The sequence below is a fragment of the Camarhynchus parvulus genome, chromosome 1, assembly GCF_901933205.1.
Source record: "Camarhynchus parvulus chromosome 1, STF_HiC, whole genome shotgun sequence".
Classification (NCBI taxonomy): domain Eukaryota; kingdom Metazoa; phylum Chordata; class Aves; order Passeriformes; family Thraupidae; genus Camarhynchus; species Camarhynchus parvulus.
This window is the reverse complement of record NC_044571.1, coordinates 111406377-111422887: the sequence shown is the minus strand read 5'-3', so window position 1 is coordinate 111422887 and position 16511 is coordinate 111406377. Positions and strand designations below refer to the sequence as shown.

The window sequence follows — 16511 nt, the reverse complement described above, 5'->3', positions numbered from 1 at the left end:
GGTTTGTTGTTTTGTTTTGGCGTTTTTTTTTACCTCTGATCTTTTCTCTTTGTTCACACTAATTATGACCCATTAACTTAAAAAAAAAGAAGCAGCAAACCCAAACACAACGCGCCACCGTCCCGGCGCGGGGGCGGCGGACCTTCCCCCTCCGCGGCCTTCGCTTCCCTCTGTGGCCCCGGGCACTCGGCAGAGCAGGGCAGCGGCCGGGCCCTCTCATCTGCCGGGGCTCCCCCATCTCCTCTGCCGCCGCCACAGCCACCCCCGCCTCCGAGCGCGGCTCTCCCGGCCCGCCCCGCCGGCAGCAAGGCAGGGGCGGGGGCGCGGAGCGGCGGCTCCTCCCCGGGGCGGAGGGACGCGCTCGCCGCCTCCCGCCTGCCGCCGCGGGGACTCGGTGCCGCGCGGCTGCTGGCCGCGTCTCCCGTCCCGTCCGGTCCGGTCCGGTCCGGTCCGGTCCCGGGGATGTCCGGCGGGGGCAGCCGGCGGCGGGCCGGCCCCTCCTGGCACAGCACTTTCTCTCGCTTCTTCTCCAGGAGCCCACCCGGCGAGGGGGCGGCGAACAGGTACGCGGGGCTCGGGGGCGGCGCGGTGCCACCTGCGCGGCCGGGGGACACCGGAGGCCACGGGGGGCGCGGGGCTGAGCGGGGCCCCGGGCCGTGTTGCGACACTGCTGGGTGGCGGGGCAGCGGGAGGGAGCGAGCGTTCCCCACCGGGAGTCCGCGCGTCCCGCGGGCCCGGGGCGGCTCCTGGGACGGCGGCGGGCGGCGGCGGGGCGGCGGCGGGTCCGGGGGAGCTGCGGAGCGGGCTGGGAGCGCGGCTGACAGCGGCTGCCACGGCCGGCAAGGGCGGGCTGTCCTGGGGCAGCGCTGCCGTGCGGGCACGGCTGCTGCTGGGCGCTGGGGCGGGGGGACTCCGGGACTCCCCGGGAGGGGCATCGAGCACCCCCGGCCCCGGCGGGCTCGGCGGAGCCCCGGTGGAACCTGCTGGGAATCGCGCAGCCCGCGGCCCCACCGCGGTCAGCGTCCTGTGGCCCGGGTCGCAGCCCCCTCCTCGGGGACTGAAAGCAGGGCAGGGCGCTGAGGGCTTTGAGGGCTTTGTTTGTTTGTTTTTCCTTTTCAGTTTTCACGCTGGAAGTTTTCTTTTGGACTGGTGTAAATCAGGCGTTAATGCAACATAAATATTACTGATGTGTTTAAGTCTCAATGCAAAATTTGTGGTTTATGGAAACTTAGTTATTAATATTTTTTTTTAGCGCAGGCAGACTTTACAAGATGAAAAGGTTTGGAAACTTCTTGTGTATTTGTTCCTCTTCCTTTTTTTTTTTCCTTTTTTTTCTTTTTAATTCTGGTGGCTGATTTCTGTCTGTAACTAGGAAAGCAGCACAGAAGTTTCCTTCAGTTTCTCAGGCAGCCTCATTGTCGGCCCAAGTTAACGAGCATATTTCTGTGGTGAAAAGGTGTTAACAGCCTAGGCCTTACTTCCTCGGGTGTAGTATTTATTCTTTGCTTTTAACATGTTAGTTTTAATCTGAGTCATGATTTAGGGCATAGGTTTGTGTTTAAAGTGACAGAGTAAATGCTGTTTAATCAGATAGATAGTGGCTATCGCAGTAGTTCTTTCAGTGAAAAGCTGTAGGATTGAGTTGCATATTCTCAGCAGTCATAGAAAATAGAAGAGCCTATTGCTCTTTTACACTGACCATCTTCAACAGTCTTGTAAATGCACCATGAGGATTTTTAACTTTGTTTGGGGTCTGTTTCAATGTAAGCATTTGACATGCCAGTACACCACCAAGAATCCACTGGTCTTTTGTGAGCAGAAAACGTTGCTTTTTTTATTTCATGGAAAAAAGAAATTGAGAGCAAGGCTGCTGAATCAAGGCATCTTTACAGTTGGTGGAATAGCCTGGCTGTTTTGTCTGGTGGGGGTGGTTAAGATAGGGGAGAAGGCGAAGGTTTGGACCTGGAGGGGCAATGGGACAGGTTTCATGGGATGATGCCTTGCCAGCTCCCTCCAGCTGTGGTTTGGGATAAACAGAAAAGCCTAGCGGTCGCCTCGGTGAGGAGGAGAGCGATGCCACTTCAGTGGTTTGTGCACTGCATGGCCGATCCGTAGGTAGCACTCATGGCAGACCTACTCCACTTAACTTGGGGCTGCAGTCTAATCTCTATCCCAATCGCAGTTTCATTTCCTGCAGCCAGGAGCCTTTTCTTTATTCGGAAGCTGGGACACTCCGCGCAGATATGCAAAGGCTCTGGCCCCTCGGCCTCGTTGTTGAGCTGCGGGGCGGTGGCCATGACCCCTTCCCGGAGCGGAGGCAAGCGAGAGCCCTCGCCATCCCAAGGCCCATTTGGTACGTTAAGGAGCTTTTCCTTGTTGTGCCGGGCTGCAGCGTGGCACGTTCGTCAGGAATGCTGACGTTCTCGTATTTGGTTTCCAGTGGCAGCCTTGTTCGCAGATTAGCGTAATTGCATGCATTAGCCAGCGCCGGGCTGGGATGAGTGCCGCAGGTTCGCTCCTCGCGTTTATTCAGCGAGCTCGGCCGGGCAGCAGAATGGAACAAAGCCCGGGTGCTGGGAGGGGGCACCAGGGCTGCCCTGGATGCTTGTTGTGAAGGTGTGGAGTGCGTGGGCGAGTTGGGGAATGCAGCTTTTGTGGGGAGCTAGGAGAAATGTGTGCAGCGGCATGGAAACCCCTTCAGGTTATCAGTAGTATGCTGGAACCAGACCAAATTTGATATATGTACATAAAACTTTTCTATGGAGGTGTTTTACTTACTGATGGGTTTCAAAAAAGTAGAAGACCTAAGTAGAGGGGGAGCAGTATATCATCACATACAGCCTGTGTGCCCGCACTGACCTCTGGAGACATACATTGCACTTGATGCCTCTGCAGAATGTGATGATTTCCTAAGTTCTAAAAGCATGCAGAAATGAGCCTCTGTCCATCCAAAAGTCATTATCTGTCTGCTCCTGCAAATTAGGCAGTGGTGGGTGGCTGGAAGCTGCCAGCTTTCCTTCCCCCATGGGCAGAGCTCCCCTCTTGTTCCAGACCCTGCTCAGATTTACCTGTAAAAACCACAAGAACCAAAACCCAAACCTACCATGACTCTGGTTTAAAGGAGGAGGAAGGGAATTGGAGGGAGTTACATAGTTTGTTAATCAGTGTCTTAGCCTCTTCTGAGAACCTCATTTGGCAAAAAGCAGATGTTAATAACTTGCCCTTACAGCAATTTGTAGCTCTGATGAACATGAGACTCGCTGGAGGCTTGCTTGCTTGTTTATGGAAAAATTCAGCTGCACAGGTTAGCTGTAAGTTTTGTGGCAGCAAACAGCACAGCACATGCCTTAGGAGTTCACTTGGTTTTTACATAAAATGTAGCCAAATGGAAAGATCTCCCACCCAGTGCTTGCCTGCTGCCTAAGTGCGTTCTTCAGAGTTGGGGCTGCTTTGAATGGCTTCAGTGCTTTTCATCCCAGGTCTTTATCATTGACTTCCATCAAAGGCAGTCATTATCCTGTACTGGACTATTTGCTATTTTCAATAATACACATTTGGTTATTGGTTACCGCAGTGTTCGTCCTGGAGCAATCCAAATGCCCAGGGTGACAAAACCCATTTGCATTTTCACCATTCTAATAGGAGTCTTATAATTTTTAACTTTTTTTACTAATGCATGTATTTTTAGTCCATCTGGAGGAAGATAAAGCTTTTACACTGTAAGTCTACACTGTGGATTCTTTCAGAAATATGTGGCTTCTGTGGCCGGGCAATTGTTCTTTTGCAAATAAATGTGACCTTTCAGGGGTGTGACACTTTTTACTGAGGTACCATCAAAATGTCCTTGAACTGTGGGTGCATTTTATTAGATATTCTGTGTAGTGTTTTGCAGGTTCATCTCAGATTTCTCTTTTTCTCTCCCAAGCTCTGTTGGCTGGTCACAGAACTACCAGTGCAAGTTTGGTTTGTCAGGATATTTTGTCTGCATTGCTGAAGTATACCAGAGACACCAAACAGGGAAGAGCAACCTTTTATCTGGTTCAGAAGGATTTTGGAGGGCTGATTTGTTTGCTGAGGGGTTTTTTGGGCTGAGGTTGTTGTTCCATTCATCCATTAGTATCTTACTGAGAGCTTTCAGAAATGAAGAACTTTGTTTATTCGGCCTGAGGAGAGATTAGAGAGACTTTTTCTTCCTTTGGGACTGCCAGTCATTGTTCCTGTTTACAAAGAACATGTATTTTTGTAGTTGTGAAAACTGCATTTGAGGGACTGCTGGAAATTGATGGAAAAGGGAGTAATAAATTTCAAACCTAGCTCTTCTGAAATTGCTGCCTCCTAGCTGGGTTTGATTCAGATGCCATTGGCATCGTTGAAGAAATCCATTGTCTGCTGGAAACATCAGTTTCTGCTTTCTAATAAAGAACCTTTTACTTTCAAAAGCCAGAGCAGGATTCTTTGTGTTGTTAAAATTTAGCTTATTTATGAGTCTACATGAGGGGTGGTGGTTTGTGGAACCAGCACGGGCAATACTCCAACCATACAGAAGAATTCAAATTAGACTTGCCTAAGTAAGGTGCATTATGAAAATTTTCTGTACATTTGTTAATTTGAGGTTTCTTTCTTCCTTTTTGCTTCATAGATTTTTCTACTATGGCTTCCATTGCAGGATAATTCCAAATAGTATGAAAGGCCCTGATTCAGCAGGGTACCAAAGGGGTTGCCTATAATTAAGCAGGTAAATTGTTCTGTGCACTCCAGTGGGACTGCCTGCTTGATCGGAACACGTACTTGGATGTCTCATGGGACTGAGACCAGGAGGAGCAGGGCCAGCAGCTGGCCATGTGTGTGAGAGACATTTCCTGAAGGAAATGTTACTAGAGCTTTAATTATAATAGAAAAGCTCCTTGGAAGAAACAAAGCAACATTTTTCCACTATTTTAAATGTTAACAGCATTCTCTCCTTTTCCAGTTATTGGCATCCAGGCCAGAGTTAATGCAGAAATATTTCCAAAACAGCTACAAGTCGGTGGTTTTAAGTAAGAGTTTTGCAAAGATCAAAACTCCTCGGACTTCTCCTCTAGTGAACAAAAGGCTCCCAGGTGGAAAAAAATTAAGATTCTGAAACATGTTGCTGTGGGGATTGTATTTCTAATTATTGTAAGTTCTTGAAAGGGTGGAAACCCAGCTACTGCTTTTAATTTCTGAGGGGCTTTTGGATTTTTATACTGTTCAGTTAGCATATGCTATTATACTTGCCGACAGTAGCATAGCACTGGGTTGCTCAGGCTTTAACTCAGTTCTTCTGGTATATTAATTTTCATTTCTGAGATAATGTTTATCTGTTCTAACTGGCTTTGCAGTATCGCTTTTGAAGACTTAAGGTCGGAAATGTTGCCTTCTTTACTCATTTCAGTTTTCATGTCAGTTTCCAGACACAAGACATAGTCTCCAATAGTGTTGTTATTGTGATTTCATGACTTGCCTTACTTTGAAATAGAATGTTGTTTTTCTGAATGTTTCACTGCTTCTTAAGTTGATAAAATATTTTTCCTTCTGCTTAAGGAGGTCTTGAGACCTAAGTGTGTAAACACCTTGGGGATCTGCACTTCGCCTACAGTATTGTGTTGGGAAAAAATGTAGGAAGAAGTTGTTTCTTGTGAGCACATGAACAGAAAAGGCAGGAAGAATTGCAGTGATAACATACTTTTATTTTAATTATCAGTTACAGGCTGCAAATTTGGCCATAGAACTTATTTTGGTAGGAATGGAAGATGTATGCCTTTAAAATAAAAGAGGGAACTTTGGTGTCTGTAGGATGCTTCCTGGTATATATTTTGTGAGCAAAGATGGGAGTTCTGGAGGGTATTTTCTTGAAATAGCAGCCCTCGGTACCTCTACCAAAAGTTTTCTCCTCTAGCCTGACTAGAAGAGCTTGCTGCACTTTACTGGTGACACCAGTCTCTCTTGCTTGTTTTTTCTGGGGTGATTGTCCTTAATGAATCTTTTTGAAATTCTGGTATGCTCTGTTTATCAGAACACCAGTTGCTGCTGCTTTCAAGCTACCCTGGATTACCTTTTTTTTAATATCTCCTATTTTTATGCCATTTTGTAAGTACCACTGTCAATCCCCCACACCGCAAACATGCCCTTTGCAAACAGTTCTACTCCACATTAATTCAATAAATTTAACCTTTATAAATGGTTTGTAATTCTGTTTCTGATGCTATACCAAGTGTTTATGTTGGTGACCAGTAACATATTTAAGTCATAAAAATGCTGGAAACTGTCTAGCCAATCAGACTGGCAAATAGGGAGCAGATTCCAGAGCAGTGTTGGTTACTATGCCTGACAGATGCCAGAAGGAAAACCTTGATGTAATCTGGTATAATCGCACTGCCCAACATTGGAGTAAGCTCTGCTCAGAAACATTTATATTTCTTTCTCCTGCCTTTGTAGGGCTGTTCAGTTCCCTCACGTATAAAGCAGATTAAGTTTTTAGCAAGGGTCATCATATTTATTTCTCTTAGTTCTAGCCTTTAAACTTAAAGGTACATGTTCAGTGTACCGACATGGTTTGGTTCTTGAATTTTTTTCATGTAAACTTTTACTGTAAAATGTGGCCTATCTGTGATTTTTCTGATGTATTTATTTTCCATTATAGTTCTGGTTGCTTTAGTCTTCATGTAATCCTGACACACTTTGTGTAGCTGATATAAACCATGCAATGAGCACTGCTATTGCAGAATGTGAAGCTGACCCAGCTTTGCTGCACAAGCAAAGAACAGTATGTAAATCAGCAGCAGAAACAGGTTTGAGAGGAAAAATTGTTTCAGTTAAAACAATCTAAATTGCTTATTGCTGTCTGTAATCAAACCAGTTTCCAAATGAGGGTAGTTTTAATTGGCTATAAGACATTTTGTGTATTTCAACACTTATATTAATCAGCAATTGTAACACTTCTTCTGCCTAAGTTCCTGCTTTCTCCTCCTGGCTCCTTTTTCTCCTTCCTTATCTTTCTCTGCTTTCTTTTCCTTTTCCTCCGTTTCCCTTCTGTATTTTTTTAAAATGAAATAGCAGCTTTGTTTTCCTTTGACCCTCTAATTTCAAACTCAATAACTTGTTTTTATAATTACCATTTGTCTTAATGTCTTCAGTTCATTTCCCCTGTGTGTGTGGCCTAAGCTTAAGCACAGAAGCAGCAGCCAGAAACTTCACATTCACATTTTCTGTGCAAAATTCTCCCTCTCTCTTTAATACAAGCTCCAACAGCCTTGCCAGAGACTAGAAGCAGATTTTGTCACTGCTGCTGCTGTTTGCTCTCTCAAGAAGTGTTTTAGCCTGGGAATCTCGCTGAGAAGTTCACTGGAAATTTCTCATTTCGAAGCTTTTCAGAAAAGGGCAACATTATGGTTTTGGGGCGAGGGAAACAGGAAAGAGGTTTAAATCCATTTAATTCATTGGGGTATTTTTCTTCTAAAATGCTAGCATTTTTATTTTCTGTTAAATACTAATATATTTTAGCTGTCACTTGATGCACAAGCCAATTTTTTGCATCCAGTTGATTTCCTCGTATCTTGTTGCCACTGAGCTTTACAGGAATATTTTCCTTTCAGGTAATTTAACAAATTGTTACTGTACCCTTGCTCATATTCCTCAAGGTACGTGCTGGGAGTTTGACTCTTAAAAAATTGACTTTTTAGATTAGGTACTGATAGTTCTCCTGGCTGCACAGCACACAAATGGTTTCACAAGTGTGATAATAGTGCCTAGAGGAAGGTGGTTCGCTTTAAAGTCTATTTTATTTAGTTGGATTAAAGGAGAAAGATAGAAAAATTGATTTACTAAGTCTCCCTGGCGACCTGAGAAGTTAATAAACATGGGATTGATTGTAACATCGCTGAAAGATGGGAATTGTCAAGCTCAGTTTTGTTTATGAGATTACAGCTTGCTTGACAAACTGCTGAAATATCATCCTTAGATGCTTAAGACTTTGCACTGATGCCCCACTTAAAATATTTGCAAGTGCAGTAATGGCAGGCTAAAGCTCAACATTGTAAAAAAACCAGACTTAATAAATCATTTTGTACTTGATCCGTTTGAAGAAAATGAAAAGGATGTATTTTTTAATCAATTTAATATCCTCACAGATAATTTAAAAGAGGAAAAAACTGTAGCATGTGAAGTTTGCAGATGATTTGAGTGAAAAGTATGGAAATCACCATGTAGATGACATTGGAAACAAACTAAGTTGCCATGGTTGGCAGCCAGTTAAACACGAGCTGCCAAAGTGGTGGCTCAGAGAAGAAAATAGGATTGTCGGGTGTATAAACAACAAACCACGTGTATTATGTGGATGCTTTGGTTACTGCAGTACCAAGTCAAGTTTTGGTGTTCATGATTTATCATGGAAAAGATGCTGGCACACTGAAAAGGGCTCTGAAAAGATCTCCAGAACAATTTGATGTCTGGGAAAACTCCCTCACTGACTAAAGTGAAGTAGCTCAGTGGCATTTAGTTTAGAAATGACAATGTTGAAGTTTGAGGAATGACTCTGCCTCAAGGAATGTAACTGGAAGGGAAATCAGATTTAACTGCTTTGTGTTATAGTAGACGTGTGGCTTCAAGAGGTTATTTGAATCTGAGACCTTTATAATCTGAACCACATAGATATAGATTGATTGAGAGGTGAGACTTGAATAGTCATGCCTCATAAGTAGTGAATTTAGTAGTAGTTTACATGGAAAGGTCTTATTTACAAATGTGGTAATTTTTCCAAAGTTTGTTGTTTTTCAGCCAAAGCTCATAACTTCTTGTCATGTGTTAAAGGCTTGATGCAGGTCTCCCTTGGTGAAATTTCATAATCCAGATTATGCAGGAGGCCAGCTGCAGTAATCATAGGGTCTGTATGGCAAGCAGGGTAGCTGGTGTATGTGTATATATATATAAAAATTTTAATTCAAAAGTCTGAATTTTTTTCAGTCATCTTTTTAATTACCACTCGGAAACTGGGACAAAGAATAAACCAATACTAAGCAACCTATAGCTTTTTGCAGTTTTATAATAAAAATTTCATTACTACTACTGGTTTGTGGATATGGTGTGAGAATTTCTGTAATGTGCTGAAATCTCATTGAGGTCTTGCACATCTATATTTGATGGTATTATTAGACTTGTGGATTTCCACTCATTTACATTCTTCAGGGAGGCTCTTGCACAAATGGATTTTAAAGCACTAGGTGATGAAATCCTTGTTTCAATGTTTCTCCATTGAAATATCTTTCTGGAAGGTCAGCACTGCACGTGTAACTGTTGGCACAAAGTAAAATTGGAAAGAAGTCATGACATCAGAACCACATGAGGTGTGTTTCCCAGAGGGAGATGTTAGGTTTGTTCAGAGAGAAAGGAGAGGCAGGGGTCGGGAGCTGGCATTAAATCCCAGAATGCTGAAATAAAGAAAGTAAACCTAAAAGACATCTTTGAGGTTGGGCATTGCTTATTCTCTTGCCATTACGAGTCTCTCATTAAGTGGTTCCTGAGTTAATGTGAGAGGACCAGTTAAAAGCAAGCAATGCCAGCCTTATGTGGTAGCAGGGTGGGTTTGGCTGCTCGGGGAGTCATCTCTTCCCAAGAGAGAGAAGATGGCAAAATGCTGGAGGACTCACCTGGCTGGTTCCATGTGGGCTGCATGAAAAATAAGTGCTGGAGCTGCTGCTTTGGAAGAGATTTGATTCAAAGCCCTGGGAGAAGTAAATCCCCATGTCAACATCCACAAGTGCTGTGGTGGTGCTGAACTGAAGTTCAGCTTTAGTCAGCTGTCCCCGTTTCCTTAAGGGAGTGCCCATTAATTTCCCCCTTCCCAAACAGCAACAGGCAGTCTCTGCCTTCTGCTCATAAAAGGAACCTAAAATATCACAGCAATTACTTTCAGTTTGCAGAACTCTGCGTGTGGTCAGTCTCATCCAAACTTGTGTGTTTGTGCTTTATTCCTTGTATGTTTCCTGTAGCTTTTTTTTTTTTATCTGTCACAACACATTCACAATCTGCTGCGTGCATAACATGGGTGGGGTGGATTAATAAAGGAAGAAGGGGATGGGCTTTTAATTTGCAAGTTCTGAGGAATTGTTATGAAGGACAAGGGTGGAGGAAGCAGACTTCTCACACCATACAGAGATGCTGTGAGGGCCTTTTGAAGATGTGATTGTTTGTAATTGTCTTGTTCTGTTTTTAGAGGCAGTTGCAAAAGACCTTGAAAGCCCTGTACTTAAATATGCTCCATTAAATTGCTTTTTTTTTTTTGTTGCTGACTGTAATCCCTCATGTAATCTCTCTTTGTGTGAGCAGCAATGCAGAATTTGAACATGTCTTGCTCAAAAGAATCTTTAACCTCTCTTTTCAAAGTGTAATGATTAAAAAACTTGGACCACAAACCTGCTTCTAGTTCAGCCACCTGTCCAAGTAATACAGAAAGGTCAAAACAGAGGCAGCAGCAGAGGAACAAAAAGCAGTAGAAAATGGCACAAAGAAAGGTTTGTTGAGAAGATACGAAAGATACCATTCTGAAACTTAAATTTAATCTTGATTAGTTAGAGAATAAGAGTGATGCTAATCAGGTTAGGCATGCTGGCAAGACAGTAGAAAGAGCAGCAAGACAGCTGAGGAGAAGAAATCCCTCTAACCTTCCTCTAAACCTTCGCTAAAGATTAATCCATCTCTGTTGGATGCACTAATATGTAAGAGAAAAAGGAATGTCTAGCAGAAATAGCAACAGAAGGGCAGTAGATTACATGTCTGAGAGGCTTGGGTTTCTAGAATTAATTGTGACAGTGTCTTTTTATTTAGTATTTCCATGCCTTTTTTTTTTCTCCCTTTAAATCTATAAAATTAGAGTACTATCTGTCTAAATGTGTTAACAAATGATTGTGACAATTTGTAAGTGATTGCCTGGATAGGTAAGAAGCCCATGGAAGCAAGTTGGGAGAGATGTTTTCTTTCTTCCTAAGACCACACTTTGCTCATTTACTTCTTAAAAGCAAAGATGAGTCCATTGATGGGTTAATAGAGGCCTATTTCTGGGTGTATAATGTAACAACAGTAGTTTGTGAAGCACGGAGTTGAAGATTAATTCATCTTCCTGACTGGACCAGTGTGAAATGCTCTCCTGAGAGGTGGGTGGTTAAGCACGAGCCTAGCTTTAGATGTGCTCAGCTGGAGGAAACATTGGTGGTACCTGCTGTGGCAAAGTGCTCCAGAAAAACATGCTCCAGCTTTTCCACTGCTCTGTGGAACCAAACTTTATAAATACAGCTGTAGCCCTAGGTCACAGTGATGCCATGGATGCAGTGATAAGAAGAGGGAAAGCCCTAAAATTTGTAGGGAGTTGTTGTGGGGATTGCTAAGTTGCATTATGTGAATGAAGTGAACAGCAGCCCCCAGGTTCTCCAGTCCCAGGCACTGAGCGTGGCCCAGCCCCTGTGTCTGTGGTTTTCAAATAACCTTGCCTCTTTGAGAGAAACAAAACCATTTCATCCTAAACAACCCACGAGGCCTTTGGGCAGCAAAGAAGCTTTTGTGCTGTAAAACTGAAACCATTTGGTTTCAGAGATCCATTTAGAACTGGGTCCTGGCTAAGGGGAGAAGAGGTTCACCCCAAGCAGCCTCTGTGGTGATGTGAGGGGCAGTGGTTTGTCCTTCCTGTTCCTGCTGAGTGACATCTGTTGCCCCTTCACTGTGCTGTTGGAAATCACTGCACTGTCAACTGGATCACAGGCTGGATTTTTCCTCTAGGAAACTTCTGCTCACCTCTTGATTTTATTGAAAAATGTCGCCCTACTAAGAGCCCTTCTTGGCTGCGTTAAGGATGTAGAGATAACTGAGGTCAAGGAGGAAGGAGTAGAGATTTCTAAAGCTGGTTCTGCTGACAAAGTCAGCATGTTTGAGGAACTACACCCTAAAGCAAAAGGTTAAGGAATGTAGAAGCGCTAGTATATAAACCATGAAAGGGTGTGGGGAAATGCTTCCAGAAGTTAGGGCTATTTTATAGTGGAAAGGAAAGTTTTGATTCTTTTTTTTTTACTTGTTGATTTTAAGATGCTTATCTGCTGAATTGCATTCTTTCAGTTTTGGAATGTTTGCTATGGAGTTTCTATGGCTAGCTAGAAGAAAGTAATTCAGACATGTATTTCAAATATAAACAAGAAGTAGGAAAATGAAAAAAGTTTTGGGGAAAAAACCACATGATATAAAGGGAAGAATATCAGCAAAACAAAGTGATGCAACAATTCAACACTGGTATAAAGTATGCTGGCAGGACTTAATGAAAGCAAGGATCTCATTTGTGGTCTGCAGACCAGTTCCATGAAGAGTGATACCTTGAACTTAGGAAGAATGTCTGGTAGGCATCAACCTCCTTATTCCACTCTGAAGTCCAGGGAACCTTAGTTCATGTCAAATGTATCAACATCAGGAAAAGCCATGTAGATCTGAGAAGGGTGTTTTGGTTTTTAGTTGGTTCTTTTTAAACCAACAACAAAACAAAAACTAGGAGAGAGAAAATAATTTGTGTACAGAGAAACTCTTTTATTAGTGTGCCAGACTGCCCAGAGTGATTGTGACATCTCCTTCATGAAACACATTAGCAGCAGAAGAAATTAATAGGTCAGAATATTAATTCATCTGCTCCATCTTCCAGGGAGGCAAAGAACAGCCAAGACTTTCAGTCTGATGCTGTCCCTGAAAAAGCATCTTTGTGTTTATGAATGCATTAAGGGAGATTACCTAAGGTGATGTGAAAATACATGGTTTTCGACTTGGAGATGATCTCTAAATGGGAGGAAGAAGTTTTTCGTTGATGCATCTGAAAAGATGTTAAAGATCTTGAAAAACTTCATAGCAGGAGAGTTCTACTGTCATTTTTGTTCAGGGAAGGATGTCTCTGAGCAGCTGAGGAGGAAACTTACATTTAGTCAAAGTGGCTTTTGCATTTTCTGTGTATATCGCTGTATACTGAATGTAGATGCCTAATCTGCAATAGGAAGAAAACCTTTCGTTTTGGGAGTCTTACTGAAATGTGCTTACCTGTGGTTTACAGTCAGGAGCAGTAGGAGTACACCAGCATCTTAATTCCTTCTCCAAATCCTGGCAGAATATCACCAAACTGCTAATAATTGTTTTTTTTTTATTTAAAGAGCCTTCAGTTCATCTCTTTACGTGAGTTCAGAAATGAGGGCTCATGTATTTTTCAATAGCAAAGTTAAATGTTTCAGACTGGTGAAGACGGATATTCAAAATTATTATTAATTAATTGAAATACTCATATGATATGTTAGCACAAAGTTATTTTTCTTCATGTAATGGTACACAGTGCAGGAACTGATGTCTATCATTAACATCACCTAATGTTTTCCTTGATAATCTTTTAGCTTTTAAATTAGTTGTAGCATAAAGGTTTTTATTAAATGTTCTCTGCTGGATTGTGTGTAAGGATTGTTCTGAGAACTGGGGTTGAGGGCAGGGAGTTGGTGCCCTTCATTCCAAAGATGAACTCTCAAGAAAATTTGAATGAATTTGGTGAATTTCCCATAAGGACACATGTGATTTTGGGCTTCTGACTTTTAAAATGGAACAGCAGGCATTGTCTTGGTAATAAACACATACCTGTTGTCCCCTTTCTAAAATTCCTTCTGCATTTGCCTGGGCCATTGGGCATGTTCAGTGAAGAACTGCTCAATGCCGTGGCTGTGATTTGGGATGATTCCACCTGCCAGCAGTACATTCCTCTTGCTCACAGGCTTCAGAATGGGGTGTGCCTTGGAGCTGCCAGGTGTGCCAGGTGGTCCTGTGGCAATGAATGCTGCTGTGGTAACATCAGTACTCAATTACAGTTGAAAATTAATACACAGGCATGGAAATCTTGTTATTTTTCAGCTGAAAGAGCTGAAATGGTGTGTGAGTGCTTGAGTTCAAAAACCTCTGTATGAGATGAAAGAGTCATTATGGTTCTGTCTTCGGCTTTTTGGAGCTTGGTTTTTTCAGTTACAGTATCTGCAGAGTATGTAGTACAGTTTTGGAAAATATGTTTTTCTGTCCTTTCTTGCATTTAAATTAAATATGTTGGCTCTTGAGAGGATTTGAATAATGCAAGTACTCAGCGTTACACAATATTTTGTTTTTCAGTTCTGAAAACAAAGGGAGCGCAGCCATAAATTCAAAGAGCAGCCAAAAGGAAAGCACAGCTCTGCCTGCACTTTTGAAGGTAAGATTTTTATTGACTAATATTTATTTTAGGTAGAACCTGCCACCTCTACTTGTGACTATTTGTTAGAGTTCTGATGTTGGATGCACTCTTGTACTGCAGTGTGACACCTGATTGCCATAGTCTGGGTTAGGGTCCACTATGCCAGGGTTCTAATGGACATGCTGAAGACAGACAAACTATTTGTGCTTCACATTCTTTAAACAAAATCCACGTATTTACAGGAAAGAACTGGGGCTTCAGTGCTAATTCCACATGCAGCTTGCCAGTGAAGAAGAAAACTAATATTTTTATGAAACCATGTTTTCAGGCATTGCTCTAAAGTACCTTTTCTGTATAATTTATGAATATCTAACCAGCAAGTCTGTGCTTGCCTGAAGGTCTGCTGGTTGCCAGCCAGAGCGCTGTAAGATCTTTGTGCCGAGATTTGTCTGTACGTTGGGTGCTCCTCACCAGTTACCCATGTTAATCATGCTTGTCTTGTCCTGTAAGTGTTGTACTGCAAGAAAAGGACATGTTCCTCTGTGATCAGGGCTTTCTCCTGTGGCACTAGACACACCTCTAAAGTTGTGCTTAGATTCAGCCAAATATCATAAATAATTATGTACAGGACAGGTGATGACTGCTGTCACATCGTGCCCTGCACTGAGCCGTTCTAGTGATCCAGTCACTAAGCAATTTTGCTTGAATTTTTGGGTTTTTTTCTGACTTATCTCAGTGCAGTGCAGATAATATCATGGCTGCTTCCCCAAAAGAGGCTTGGCTAGTCTGCTGGATTTATTTGTAGGCTTCCTAGCACACTTAATCTGAGATTTCTATCCCATGTTGCATTTATTGAGCACTCATGGTGTGTGGAAGAAAAGTGCTCACCTTCTGCAGGGCCTGCAGTCCCTGTGTAGTTGCACCCTCAGTATCTAGGGACCATTTGTTTGGGCTTCACCGAAGTTGGAGACTTAGCAGTTGCCTCTGTAAAGACCCCAGCAGGGTTATTTGCTCAATAAAATTCCGTTTTTGACTGGTTTGTCTACAGCAAGGTGGGAAACAATGTTTGTTCAGAAGCCGGGTGGATTCAAGCCAACTCTGTCAGTTCAGAGCTCCTGGAAAATGCCACTGCATGGCTTCCTATTACCATAAATCATTGATGTTATGCCTTGGAATGCAGGCAGAAATGTTTCTGATAAACCAGACAGGACTCTATCTACTATAATGGAAGAAAATTTTCTCAGTTTTAAAAAAATCTCATTTTTTCGTGTCAGATCACTGAAAAATTCCAAATCAGATTTTCCTTTGGAGGACGGTCCACCTCAGGACAGGCCTGAGGAAGGGGAAGCATTCAGGGCTCAGCACTAGGAGTTGTTTAAAAGGAAGTATGAATAGGGCTAGGTCTCAAGGAAAATGCAGGATGTGTAGGTGGAACAAAGCAAGCATAGCAAGTTTAAGTTACCTAGGTGTATTTCTTTCTTGCCAAAAACTAAATCTGATTAATTTTTTTTTAGTTTACAAAAGCCACAATTCCAAATCTTTCCTGCTGAATCTGTTTCAGTAGTCTTTTACTCAGAACTTGTGTTTTTATAACACTGTACTAAAAACTGGTGCCAACATTAGTGCTGGTTTTTTTCCAGGTATCTGATCTCCTCTTTGTCTTGCCATGACTTTTTATTTAATTATATTGTTTCAGACCTATGCTAAAAAGCCTAAAACCGTGACATTAACTTTGAAATAATACCTGGTGTTTGTATAGGCTTTAGGAAGAAGGTGTGATTTTCATACTAGCAGAATGTGCTGGCTCTTCAGCTGTACTGAGAGCTTCCTGTCTAACTTTCCTCTTTCTTAAGCTGATCAAAAACCTTGTGATACACTTGAACAGTTTCATATGCATAGTAGTGAGTACTTTGAGCAGTCTAACTTTTTATCTTGTGTGCACAGAAACTACAACTAAATAGTAAAAACTTATTCAGAGGAAGTAGAGAAAGTATTGGTTTTCTGATGTTCCCCCCGCTACATTTTCTGCAGAAAATATCTTTCTGTTTTTTCCTCTCACTGCTGTCTCCAATACACACTTGAAATTTGGTAACACCACATTGGCCAAAATAAACTGTCTTCTGCAAAGATCACCAGACTGCACTTGAGCAGTTGGAGAGAACTGATGCTTTCTTAATTGTGGTGTTGGAATAATCTTAAGAGTATTTTCCAGCCTAAACGATTTTATGAAAGGTATGATCTGTGTTATCTAAAGGTGCTTCAGGTTTTTTCATCCAAT

General features: G+C 42.6%; 1 protein-coding gene across 1 annotated transcript in view; it reads left to right on the top strand.

The window, feature by feature from the left end:
* Positions 1–376: 376 nt before the first annotated feature.
* The window catches only part of CRYBG3 (crystallin beta-gamma domain containing 3), an 81708-nt gene continuing 65573 nt past the window's right edge, over positions 377–16511 (top strand). Inside the window, exons 1-2 of the mRNA XM_030945093.1 lie at positions 377–563; positions 14173–14251. Coding sequence (XP_030800953.1) covers positions 463–563; positions 14173–14251 — 180 coding nt within the window. The 5' untranslated portion in view covers positions 377–462. The remainder of the gene's footprint in view (positions 564–14172; positions 14252–16511) is intronic.